This window comes from Mesocricetus auratus, unplaced genomic scaffold (genome assembly GCF_017639785.1).
Source record: "Mesocricetus auratus isolate SY011 unplaced genomic scaffold, BCM_Maur_2.0 Super-Scaffold_100013, whole genome shotgun sequence".
In the NCBI taxonomy this organism is placed as follows: domain Eukaryota; kingdom Metazoa; phylum Chordata; class Mammalia; order Rodentia; family Cricetidae; genus Mesocricetus; species Mesocricetus auratus.
In genome coordinates this window covers 76,760,672-76,774,108 of record NW_024429196.1, presented here as the reverse complement: position 1 = coordinate 76,774,108, position 13,437 = coordinate 76,760,672, and the positions used below count along the sequence as shown (strand labels likewise).

The window sequence follows — 13,437 nt, the reverse complement described above, 5'->3', positions numbered from 1 at the left end:
CTGAGTCTCTTCTCCCAGCGGTCTTACCCTTACCCTCTCCCATGTCTCCTAGAGACCTGCTACTCATCTGTCACAATCAAAGCATGCACACCACGCTCTGGCTTCTGCCTCCAGTATGTCCATCTCCCTGAAATCCCCAACCCCACCACAGGGCCTTCCCTGGGAACCGGGGTCACTGATGCACCTACCCTCCCACTTCTCTCTTGGGGGAGGGGGCGTTTCAAGGCAGGGTTTCTCTGTGTAGCTTTGGTGTTTGTCCTGGAACTCGCTCCTGTAGACCAGGCTGGCCTTGAGCTCACAGAGATCCCCCTGCCTCTGCCTCCTGAGTGCTGGGATTAAAGGCGAGCGCCACCAACGCCCAGCCTCCTTCCACTTTTCTCTGGCTCTAATGTCTCCTTTTCTGGCTTCAGTTCCAGAGCCATCATTAAAACCACTCCTTTATGTATTACTCAACTCCTTGGCTCCTCTGGGTTTTCTGTTTGGAAAATCCCAAGTTTCTGCCTACTCTCTAGGCATCCAAGAAGGAGAATGCATTTAGGAAAAAAAAATCACAGTAACTGACCTCATCTTAAATTTATACCATGAACCTCAAATGAGCTCTTTTGTGGTATTTGTTTGTTTCAACTTAGTTTTAGCTGTTCTCTAACTCCCTATGCAGCTGCAGGCTAGTGGTGAATTCTCCTAACCCCTACCTGCACTCCCCAAGTGCTACTGATCCGTTCATTGCGATATTCTACCCAAGACTCTATCTGACCTCTCTTCAAATCCACCACCTCCCTTATTAGTCTCAGCCAATCGCTTTTGTATATATTTAACTCAGAAAAGGGAAAGGGAGGGAGGGAAGGAGGGAGGGAGGGAGGGAGGGAGGGAGGAAGGAAGGAAGGAAGGAAGGAAGGAAGGAAGGAAGGAAGGAAGGAGAAAAAAAGGAAGGGAAAAGTTACTCTGCTGTTCACTCTGGCTTACAGTGCAGGGTGGTGGCCGGGAGGGCACAGCAGAGCAGGCAGGAAAGGCAGGCGTGCTGTCAGGAGCAGGACAGGCACATTGCATCCATACTCAGGAAGCAGGATGTGAGCAGGACCTGGGGTTGGGCTACAGTGCTTCAAGGCCCCACCCTGGCGACCGAGTCCTCCAGTGAGCTCTGTCACCTGAGGTGCCTCCCCCCCCCCCCCGCCCCTCCACACTCCACAAATAGCGCCACTAGCTGGGGACCAAGTGCTCAAACAAACCGGGGAGGACGTTTCACATTCAAAGGACAACAAGGAGCGGTGAAGGCAGGGATGGAGAAAGGGAGGGAGAGAGATGGTTCACGTGACCCTGCTTCTCACGGCCGCCATTTGCCCATTTTTCTTCTCTCCTTCACTACCCAGCTCTAAAGAGCCGTCTGTCCACTGACTGCAGCGCCTTTCTTTCTCCTCAGCACTCCGTAGCCACACCCTCATGGTCCCCAGAGCTGCTCATGACCCCCCAAGTCACCAACTTCCGTAATGAAATCTCAGTCCTCTTTTTTTTTTTTTTTTTGGTTTTATGAGACAGGGTTTCTCTATATTTGGAGGCTATCGGTCCAGCCCGGCCTCAAACTCACAGAGATCTGCCTGCCTCTGTCTCCCGAGTGCTGGGATTAAAGGCATGCACCACCACCACCCAGCTGAAATCTCAGTCCTCTTATTTAGGGATATGAGACTTGGGAGAGCTGTGACGGTATAACGACGTATTACCATGTTTATAAGGCACTGTTGCAGTGACTGTTACTACAGCCTTCCCGGGAACCCAGCTGCAGGTCAGAGACAAAGGCTCCTTCCAGGCGTACGGCACTGCACATCTCTGCTAACTTGGCTCCCTTTTCAGCTCTAGCGGAGGCTTTCAGTAAATATTCCCTCCCCATAGCGAGGGCCCCGAGGGAAGGATGTGGGAGTAGATTTGAAGTCCACACTCTTTTGAAATTTAATTTCTAAGATTTCCATTGAGGAACGAGTGCTAATTATCCCGAAATGTGTGGGCGTCTCCTCAGCAGCGACCTGAGAAGGTCACTCCACTGTTGCCCCAGCTGGTAATGAGCGTCTCTTGTTCTCCCTCCTGGTTTTCATCTGTCAATCACTTTGACAAAACTAACAAGTTGGAACTCTTCAACAAAATCAAGAAAACTAATAACTTGCTAAACCAATGCTATGAAGGCAATAACCTCAGCACCAAACGTTCACTGTATCAATGCGCTTTGCTGGGTGGTTTCGGTTTGCTGGCTGTTTTGGGACCAGAAATTCATCTAGTGATTTGGCCCAATATCACTAAAAAAAAATCCCGACATAGTTTCCTAAACATATGAATAAGTTTGCTATTAAGTTTACATAAAAAAGGAAAGGATTTTTTTAAAAAACCAAAGCAACATTTAAATCATGACAAAGCTGAGGGGTTCAGAGTGCCAAGTCTTGGCATTTAATGTAAAGCTACAGAAATAAAGACAGAGCATCCATGAAAAGACGGGCCTTATAAAGTGTTATGCTTGCTCCAGAAGTAAATTACTAAATCCAACATGCATTTTACCACATGTTCAGCCACCCAGCCCTTAGATGTACTCTAACAGGTAAAAACTTGAGGTCACACAAAAACTTGTACACTGGCATTTACAGTAGCTTTGTTCTTATTTACCAAAGGTTGGGAACAACCAATGGCTTCAGCTAGTGAGTGGATAGACAAACTGTGGTACTACCACATAGAGGCTACAAAACAGAGAGAAATGAATTTGTAACGCACGTGACATCGATGACCTAGAAAGAGATTATGCTGAGGAAAAGAGTCTGATCTCAAAGGGTTGTGTACTACACGGTTCCCATTTATATTCTGTTCTACAAAAGGCAAAACTCTAGGGCCTCCTTCTTGTCTGGCACAGACACAGTTCATGGTCCAAGGAGACACAGCCACACACCGTCGTCCACAGCATGAGTGGGGGGGCGGCTCACCGGCATCTACCAGGCACCACAATGCACCGACACCTTCCTCATCACTTTGTAAAGAGCAGAATCAAGTGTTCCCATGTCAGGAGATGAAGGAAACGCGCCCAGGCCTACATAGCAGCTCACTAAGATTACCGCAAGGTCCACATTTGGATAACCCACCTTCTGGCTTTATGGATGTCAGAGGCTTTGACAAGACTTAAAAGAACTTCATCTGCCCTGTGGCACCAAGGGACACTGTCTTTGTTTCTTATCCTATTGCAGTGATAAATACGACAAAAGAAACTAAATAGAGAAAGGGTTGTTTGTTTTCTTTATTTTAAAATTTTTTTCATTTTACATACCAACCCCAGTCCCCCCTCCCTTCTGCTGTCCTCCCCCACCCCCAATCCCACCCCCATCCACTCCTCAGAGGGTTTGCTACAGCTCACAGGTCATCACGGTAGAGGGGTCAAAGTACTGAGAGCCATGACACTAGATAAAGGAGTTGGCCTAGGGCTGGACACTTCTTTAGGACATTCTGAAATAAAATACAATGAAAATAAACCAACGCCGAATGCAAAAGGTAGTTATTTGGGAATAAACAATACAAGGTAGTAAGGCAGGCTAGACACCAGAGAAAATACGTGTAGATGGGGGGGTGGAAGAGGCTGTCACCAGGTCAGGGAGAGGAGGACTGAGAGCCAGCTACTGGCCAGAACAGCGCCATTAGTAAGACACGCAAGAGGACAACTAGAGACAATGGATGCGGACAACTCTGTTCAGAGTTTTGCTGTCACATAATACAGGAAATTGGAACCGTAATGGGAGTCAGGAGAGATTTGTTTTCAAGACAAAAATAACAGCGAGTGTGTGTGCTGAGCCGGTAGGAGGCGGGGAAGTTGGCCGCGCAAGGGAGGCAGGTGTGTCCTCCAGCGGCGAGCATGAGTGGAGGAGCTGGACTAGGAAGGAGCAGAGGCGACTGGTCCAGGGTAACACAGGGACAGACTTCCTGAGTGCAAAGGCACGTGGGACAGTCCCTGTGCTGCTGTGATGGCAGAGAGCCTTTCTTCCAACGGCAATCGAGGTCCTCTGTGATCTGAGGGGGAGGAGAAGGTGTGACTTCACAGAGCAGACCCTGCAGCTCTGGGAGGGGGGGTCTCAGTTTCCCAGCCTCTCAGCTGGAGACGGCGACAGGCCTCCCGTCACGGGATTCTGTGAGGACTGAGATGACTCCTCTGTGCTGCCCACTGGTGTTGGGAAACCTAAGCATCTAGAAACATGACTTTTGAATGACTTGGGCCAGGGCAGGCTCCGTGCAGGTTTCACTTGGCATCCGTTGCTCTCCTATGGAAGTGAGGGTAGATCCCCAGCTTCATTTACCCTCCAGTATTCAGAAGCAATGGTTACACTTGTCACCGGCAACTTCACCACCCGGTATGCAGTAGATCCTTGAGGATGGGTGATGGATGGATAGATGGATGGATAGATGGATAGATGGATGGATGGGTGGGTGGGTGGGTGGATGGATGGATGGATGGGTGGGTGGGTGGGTGGGTGGATAGATGGATGGATGGATGGATGGATGGCCCAGTCCTAGTTGCCCAAGCCCACAGCACTCTCCATGGACCCTGCATGCCAATCTGCCCACGCTCGGCAGCGGCCATGTCTCCACTGAGTTTCTGAAGCTCCCTTCTTCTATCTAAATCATGAGCAGAGATGGAGCATGGCCATTCTTGTCTGAGAACAGTCTCTTGCCTTTCCCCACAAACAAGCACTGGCTGGCCTCTTTGTCTCCTGTAAAGCGGCACTCAGATGCAGTACCCAGGCAGGAACTGGAGTCACTAACTCAGGGCAAGGCCTGCACTGCCCATCTGCTGAGGAATCCAGGCTTCAGGAGGGCACAGTCATCCTATTTGCCAGCTGCGGGTGGTGGGTCTGTGGGTTGTCGATAGCGACCGACAGACGTGTGTGTGTGTATGATTTCAACTAAGAATCCTGGGGTTGGAGGGTACATCTGGGAGAAAGGCGGTGTGAAAGTGGCATAGGTATTCCCTCTTCCCAACATCTGGAGCACATCTGGAATCTGAGCTGTCTCTCAGGAAGAGAGACAAGTTGGAGTGTCACTAGGACAGGAAGTAAAGCTCCCAAAGATATTCAGAAAGGTATGCCCAGAGAAGGAGAGATCCAGGAGCAATTCGTTGAGAAAGGAGAGATGCCGGCGAAAGGACCTAGAAGAGTTTATTCCACAGGCAGGGGGCACAGGAGCCATAATTTGTTAGACAGATATGTGGGGGGGGAGGCATTGTGCTATATGTGAATTGCAGTTCGTTTTTAATTGATGAGCCAGTTTTCCAGAACATGAAAAAGCACGCCTGTGTACATTCCCTTTTCCTCCCCGTTCAGCCTCCCAGCCAGTTTTCCAGCAAAGCCTTGTGTGAGGCCACCACAGTGCAGACAGGAGTGACATGTCCCTGCAGTCGTAGAACTGACTCAGCCTTGGGCACAAGGACCAGCTACTTTGAAAGAGCCTGGTGGTGGAGAGGGGGCACATGGCATACGTACAGATCACTTAGGGGCAAACTTAGAAGGCAGATTCCTAGGCCCAAGCCCTGGGAGTTCTGGCTCAGTGAGTCGGGTGGAATCTAGGACTCTGTGGCTTCAGCATGTACCTGAGGTAACTGATGCAAGTGGCCTGTAGCTCACTAACTCGGCAAATGCCAGGTTAGAGAACACAGGAACAGCTGAGAGCCCTGCACAGGCCTCTGGCTCTAAGGTCCTCCACAGGTTCACTGTTGGGGGCCAGCGCTGAGCCTCCCTGCTATGCTGTGCAAGCCACCCCGCGGGGCTCAGTGTGACGCGCCCTGACTTCTCTTTATTCTGTTAGAACGATTACAGGAAGTTATCTATGCAGTGCAAGGATTTTGTGGTGGGCGTGCTGGACCTGTGCCGAGACACAGAAGAGGTGGGAGCCATTTTAAATGGGGATGTGAACTTCCAAGTCTGGGCCGACCACCACCGTCCAAGTCTGAGCCGGATCAAACTCGCCATTAAATACGAAGTCAAGAAGGTAAGCTTCCTCCTTTTCCTGGCCTCCTTGCCTGGCTTTGCGGGGGCCACTGGCCTCGCTGCGTGCTCGTGCGTATCCACGTTCCCACAAAGCGGCGGTGATGGCGCCCAGATTCTGCCGGCACAGGGAACTGCCAATTTTACGCAGCTACTCCTATCTCACCACCCCTTCCTACCTGGGCTCCCATCCCCCTGACAGAGACAGAGAGGAATCACAAGCAGCCCGTGAACAGGCCTTGAGCCTGGAGAACAGAACCACGGTCTCCAAGCTGAGCACACTCGCGGGACGGCTCCCCCAGGCTGGCAAGCCAATCCTAGGTCTCGCTGGGAAGCATGTCCCCAAGCTTTGTCTCTGCACCTAGGAACAGTCGTAGAGCAGGCAGCTTAGAGCAAAGGGCAGGGGAGAGCCATGGGCCTCAGAGGGTTAGAGGCAGTTCACTCCACAGTCTGAATGAAGCTCTTCACAGAAAGCTCCAGCAGATGCCCAGGGGAAAGCTCAGCCCCTGGCCAATACACACCAAGGTGTCTTCAGTGGCCATTGTTGCTCAGGACCCCACATGTCCCCAGCCAGAGTTACAATGAAAGACACTGTCTCAAAAAGAGAAATTGTTTTAACTAAATGCTATTTAAATGCCCCAATTTGGGTTCTGGGCATCCGGAGGCAGGCAGGGGGCATAAAACAGCCATCAGCAGGGAATGTACACCTGTGAGACTCATCTAGGGAGGGCTTACATATTTCATAAAGTTTTTCTACTCTTTTGCTTCAATAATAGTCATGAATCCTGAGGAAAAATGTGTTTCCCCAAGGCTCTGAGTCCCAAAATCAAAGCAGAGTTTTGCCAAGTGCTGGGGGAAGTCAGGCTTCAAGTTCAAATCTATCTTCTTAGCTTATGGAATACATTTTTAACCTAACCCTACTGCCGAGACGTCCCACACCCTTGGGTTCAAACCAGCCCTGCTGTGGGGACAGTGTGACATGGTGAATATGAGCTTGGGGCTCCTCTAAGCCTCCATGCACACCCGTCTTCGCCAGCCAGAGTAGCTTCCGGCCCTCCACAGGGCACTAGGACGGGGGTTTGAATCAGCCAGGGAACAGGAGACGCTGGGGGCCTGCGGTTTATAGTCACAGGATTTGACTATTACAAGCAATCTCAACAGGGCATGCCTTGTAGACATTGTCATTTCCCCCCTGAAATATAAATTCATATCCTCTATCAAAACTGCCATCGAGGGTAGAGTCACCCGGTAAGCCAGCATATCTGGTCACTTCCTCACAGCCACGTCCCTGTCTCTCGTTGCCAGCCAAGGGTACAAATGGTCTGATAATGAATGAGACAGTACACCAAGCCCTCCATGGTCATGATGGCCAGGGTCAGGATAAAAGGGTTTCATGAGGGAAATTATTTGCCCCAATGGAATTTTCCAATTAAGGAACTTATAAAGGTCTCTGGAAATATCCACCATGAATGTCAAGTTCTGCTGCCTCCATCGGTGGGAAGACGATGAGGGGACCTGTGTGGAACGCCGGCCTTGCTGATCTCAAAGGCCTTCAGACCACGCATGCCACCATGCGAAAGCAGACAGCCCTGCAGCTTTTCTTGACATTTGTTCTATTGTTAATCACTAATAAAAAACGTCTAATATTAGAAAGGCTTACGAATCAATCATATGATGGACTTCTAGTCTTAACTTAGGAAATGGAGCATACTTTCGTATGCTATCCTGGACATCTGAGTTACAAATGACAAATATCAAGGCCAGTGTACAAGTGCATTGCCTTTTGTATCTGAGGTGGATGGATGAATAGATGACAGACAGACAGACAGACAGACAGACAGACAGACAGACAGACTATAAAGCCTAAGATCCTGTCCATGTGCTAAGATCAGCCTATTAGTACAGAGGTCAAGTCAGACTAGTTATTCTCAGCATTCTCATGGGCATCTAATCAGGTATGATCATTAAAAAAGAGATTCAGAACAAAGATTTTATGTTGAGATGCATTTAGATACCTTGAGTGAAACACAATCAGACAGATGCCTTTGCTTCAAGACACCATGAAGCCCTTAATATGTGTCACTACTCTCACAGAAAATACAGCATGCCTTACACAACCCCAGAGCTCTGTCTCACGGTGGAATATTGTGTGTCATTCTGAGTGAGGGGCACACAAGCTTAGTCTGTCTAGAAAGTGCTTGCACATGAGTGGCGTGGGGCCACCGTGCCTGGTCACGCACAGGGGTGGTGCATCTCATCTGAGCAATTGCCTCTTTGCAGGGTTTAACCCTGATGCCCGTCCCAGTGTCCACTGTCATTGGATGAAGATAAGGGAGCCCCTGGTAAAGACGACAGTCCTAGGTTAGTGTCAGGAGACAGATTTTGAGCCTGACTCATACACTGTAGCCTGTGGTCTCAGCCCAGTCACTGAAGCAATGCCAAGTTCTGTCTGCAAAAGTGGATGCCTGAGATTTTTATTCAGAGTTTTTGCAAACTTAATCTGAAAGTGATGCAGCCCCCAACAGATCAAAAGGGGAGCACCACTAGCGCTATTCAGCAATAACTATCTTTGAAGACTAGATGTCCTACTGTCCCCTGAGAGATTCTTTAACTTGTCCTGTGTTATCTCCCCCAAGAGTGCTAAAAAATGGTTCCATGGTAGGGACATCACCTAGCATAAAATACCTCTTGGAGTGGCCAAATGTCTTGTGGAGTTGCAACTACCCTCCATGACTTCTGCTTAGGAGAGAAATTCAAGCCAGGAATGGTGGTGCCACCTTTAATCCTAGAACTTGGGAGGCAGAGGCAGGTGGATCTCTGTGAGTTTGAAGCCAGCCTGGTCTACAGAGTGAGTTTCAGGACAGCCACATAGTGAGACTCTGTCTCAAAAACAAAAGAGGGTGACTCGGCCCCGGGAATGCAACACTTGAGAGACCATGTTGGAGATGTGGCTAAGAGCGAACTCAGAGTCAACTCTGGGTCTCACCGTTTATGAATGGAGTCACTAAAGCAAGCACTTAGAATCTGTGTTTACTTCTCTCATCACTAAAGGAAGGGTAGTAAGGCCAACTGCACAGGCTCTGATGAGACTTAAGTGGAATAAAATATGTGTACCTTAAATATGGCCAGACCTGAGCCACCTGTGGGTACAAAGGAGATGGTGTTAATATGCTCACGGCGGCAGCTTACTGCCAAGGAAGTGTGTTAAGGGCTCACTTGAGAACATCTCTGCTACCCACCCCAGAGGGCAACTTTACCTTATGAGAAATCAGAGATAAGGGTCTATCCCTCATTCTGCCTCCCACCAAAGCTCCAAGTGGCTATGCCCGTATCCAACAGCGACTCAAAACCACCCCCAACTTTGGCTGCTCAAAATGCTTCATCATCTTTTCGGGCCATAAGCCAGCTGAAGAAGCCAGCGCTCTCTCTCTCTCTCTCTCTCTCTCTCTCTCTCTCTCTCTCTCTCTCTCTCTCTCTCTCTCTCTCTCTCCCTCTCTCTCTCAAATCCCCTTCTCAAAGGCCTCCTTCTTCCACAATCTACCGACTCTAAATAACCACGGGTTATTTCTAGGCACACCCTGTGGAAGGAGCCAACTACCCTAGATGTCAGTTTCAGCTCAGCTGAGCCCAAGCTTCGTCCATAAAGCAAAAGCAAACCCAGTATAGTGCACGTGGTGACTGCTTGGTGACTGTCACAGAGACCCAGAACCTGCCCTTAGTGGAGTGTGCATCTTGTCTAATGGTGAAGACGGTCTCACTCCTCTTCCTCCTCTCTATTGCTTCATGGTCTGTGAACATAAAGGGGTGATGTCTCCAGTGGTTACCCAGGGTCACTACACAAATTGTGGCCCAAGGGAGCCAAACGGCTTCCCAAGCTGACGACGGCAGAATTTGCAGCGCCATGTATGTGGTGCACCAGTTTTACCAGCACAGAAGATGCAAGGGTCAGGGGTCATGAGGGTTTGTGCAGTGGTCCCCAGAGGCTGATGGGATGCACATTTGCATGAAGCTGTGAAAAGGAAGCCCAGTTTGCAATAGAGGACCTGCAATGTTGAGATGCCAGGATCTTGGGACATCTCCCCGGGCAGTTGTTTTTCAGCAGGAAACTTGCTCAGTGACATTTTCAGTTTAGGCTTTTCTCCTCTCAAATGAACTTGAATTTTCTCAAGATGAAGCCTTTAGTCTTACCCTCAGGGCACCTTCCCTATTGTTCCGGTGCATAGAGGGGAGGTTTCTCTTAGGGATGCTATCATCAATACTTAGAGCTACCCATCCTGTCTGTAACCCTCTGCTTCCCTTCCAGTTCCCACAGTCTTCAAATATGTTTGCTCCATTCACTGTGCACGCTCTCTCTCTCTCTCTCTCTCTCTCTCTCTCTCTCTCTCTCTCTCTCTCTCTCTCTCTCTCTCTCCATCACACATTTGCATAAAAGGGGTGAGAAGTAGCCCTTGTCTAGGCTACAAACTCGTGTCTTGAGATTTCTTCTGCCAGACAATGTAGCCCATAATTCTAAACTGAGCTTCTCTTGAGCTATCAGGATCACAGGAGGAATACAGCCAAGTTCTTTGCCAGAAAAAAAAGGTGGTTTTATCTCCTTTCCTGACAGAGTCCTCATTGCCCTATGAAAGCTCATGAGTGGGCCTCCTTGATCATTCTGTTCTCTAACCTTGCACAAGAATGGTCCCTTAAACTCTGCTCATAGCTTTTTTGGGCTTTCCTAACTCTAAATTACACACTCAGATGAATCCTGGAAACCAGCTCAAAGGCCTACAAACCACATGATCATCTTTAGTTCAGCAACAGCCCCACTCCTGGCACCAATTCTGTGTTAGTTTCTTTCTCATTTTGGGACAAAAATACCTAACAAAAGCAACTTAAGCCAGGCAGTGGTGGTGGTGCACCCCTTTAGCTCCAGCATTTGGGAGGCAGAGGCAGGTAGATCTCCGTGAGTTCCAAGCCAGCCTGGTCTACAGCCTCCAAAAGCTACATAGAGAAACCCTATCTCAAAAAAACAAAGAACTTAAGGAAGACAGAGTTTATTTTAGCTCACAGTTTAAGTGTGCAGTACGTTACAAGGAAGTCAGAGAAGCAGGATTGTGAGTCAGATGGTCACTCTGCAACCATAGCCAGGAGACAGAGAGGGATGCTGGTGTTCAGGTCACTCTGCAACCATAGCAGGAGACAGAGAGGGATGCTGGTGTTCAGGTCACTCTGCAACCATAGCCAGGAGACAGAGAGGGATGCTGGTGTTCAGGTCACTCTGCAACCATAGCCAGGAGACAGAGAGGGATGCTGGTGCTCAGGTCACTCTGCAACCATAGCAGGAGACAGAGAGGGATGCTGGTACTTGCAGCATACCAGTGGAATGGTTACAGCACACTCTTGGGGTGGGCCCTTCCCCTCCTCCCTCAATTAGCACAGCCTAGGAAGTCCCTGGCAGACACACCCAGAGCCTTTTTTCCTAACGATTCTATGCTCTGTCAGTTTGACAGTCCATGCTAACCATCACACACCAAGCCAGGGACCTCTATAATTGTTTCTCTGATGCTGCCCTCATTTCGAGATTCTTTTATAAGCACAGGGACAGAAACCTGTAAAACTAGTGGATTCTTCCCTCGGAGAATGCTGAGGGGAGAATGGCTTGGTGGGAGAGAGTTTAGCTACAAGGAAGACTGTCCATTTCCACCTAGACCTGGGCCAGACGGACACCTTGTGCTCGTTCTGTAGACATGGAATAAATGGATCTGTTTTCCTGCTGGAAGGAAACAGAACTTGCTGGACAGCAGCATTGCACTGTAGTCAGGAGCACGACTGCACATTGCTTGTTTACCAGGTACACGGATATAGACATGCTACCCCGCTGGCTAGCCTGGGGGCTTCTCAGGTACATCAGTCACATGCTGTTCTAACCTTCGAGAGCCTCACAAGAAGAGAAAAAGTGAGGCCCGGCAGCAGCCAGCTTCGTCTCCCTTGCGCATCCTCAATGGGCAGGACACAGGGGAGAGGGCAAATGACCTCTGCTGAGTCCCATTTCATTTCCTCTGTCTGCACAACGCACGGGCAACAAAGGGGACCTGGGGACATCAGAGGATAGCTGAGGGACCGGTCAGACAGGCACATGCTCGGGCAGACACTGGCCCGCTGTGATTCCTGCAACACACTGTTCTAGCAGATGCTCAGCGTTAAGACGCAAGCAGCCTGGCCGGTCGGGCACTACCCCAGACTGTGCCGCAGGACACTGCCGCCAAAGCATCAGCCATCAGCCTCTCTGGGAATTCCTTTCCACACTTCTGCAACTTGAACCTGGTCACGTGGCGCAAAAGTGATGGGCGTCCGCTCATCACCTGGCTCACAAGCGCTGTCTTAGGTCAGGGAAGTGTGGTTCCCCAAGCTGGGAATGCTAACGAAGGGAGGAATAATCAGAATAAATATATGTGAGTCATGACCCCTTTTCTGCCTGGAAAAACCTCCTAAGAAAAGCAACAGGGAAGTGCCAGGCAGAAGCCTGCCTCCCTGTGTTGAAGTTCTCAAGGCCCTGGCTTTGTAGATATGTGACTTTATGTGTGTAATTTCATCTTAGAACCTGAGTTTTCCCATCTGTATATGAGAACATATGACCTAAGAAACAGTCTTCAATCTTTATTAGCACACATAATCGAAGAAAATGGTATGTACATGATAGATTAGCCAATGGATGATATTATCATGTTGGCTTTGTGTGCAGAACTATCCAACTAGATACATACCTCTTAAGTTCAGTACCACTATCAATAATATTTTGAGCCAGATCATTTCTTTTGCTGTGGGGACTGGCTAGGGTAGCAATCCAACTTCCACCCAGTATCACCTCCCCTCAACGGTACCAACCAAAATGTGTCTATTTTCAGTCTCCTCCTGAGAAAAAAAGGAGACAAAAGCACCCTCTTGGGGAAAATTCTGGACTTGTTTCCAGACTCTGGACCACACAAAGCCCTTGATTCTAAGCCTCCAGGATAGGAACCATAGTTATCCAAGGACTTTATACATATCCTCACTGACACAGCCACCTGGGAGCCCTGTGACAGAGGCCTGTCCCTACCCAGTGTCCTGAACAGCTGGCCTCAGGGGGAGCACATCAGTTAGCATAGTTAAAGCTCTCAAGAGACTCAGTTTTGGAAAATGAATTCACACATCCTACATTTCATGTGCTGATACAGACAGAGTTCAGTGGAAAGACAGAGGCCTTGCTGCTCCTCCAATAACTATAATTAGTACTTGTGATTAAAAATGCATCTAGAAGAATCCAGATGAGGTTCAAGGCTGGCCCCAGAGTATAGACTCGACACTTCTAATAGTCTACTACCAACTGCATCCCCTTGGGTTTAGAAATCTCAGGAAAACATCTTGCTCTCCAGGGAATCCCTGGCAGTCTCTTAGGTGAGTCCCAGTGGGTCTTGCAGTCAGA

The 13,437-nt window shown here is 49.2% G+C and overlaps 1 protein-coding gene across 2 annotated transcripts in view; it reads left to right on the top strand.

Moving 5' to 3' along the window:
- Trpc7 (transient receptor potential cation channel subfamily C member 7) overlaps positions 1–13,437 on the top strand; it is a 130,963-nt gene that overhangs the window by 38,201 nt on the left and 79,325 nt on the right. For both annotated transcript variants that reach the window (XM_040756071.1, XM_021232011.2), the window contains exon 3: positions 5,815–5,997. In XM_040756071.1, coding sequence (XP_040612005.1) covers positions 5,815–5,997 — 183 coding nt within the window. The remainder of the gene's footprint in view (positions 1–5,814; positions 5,998–13,437) is intronic.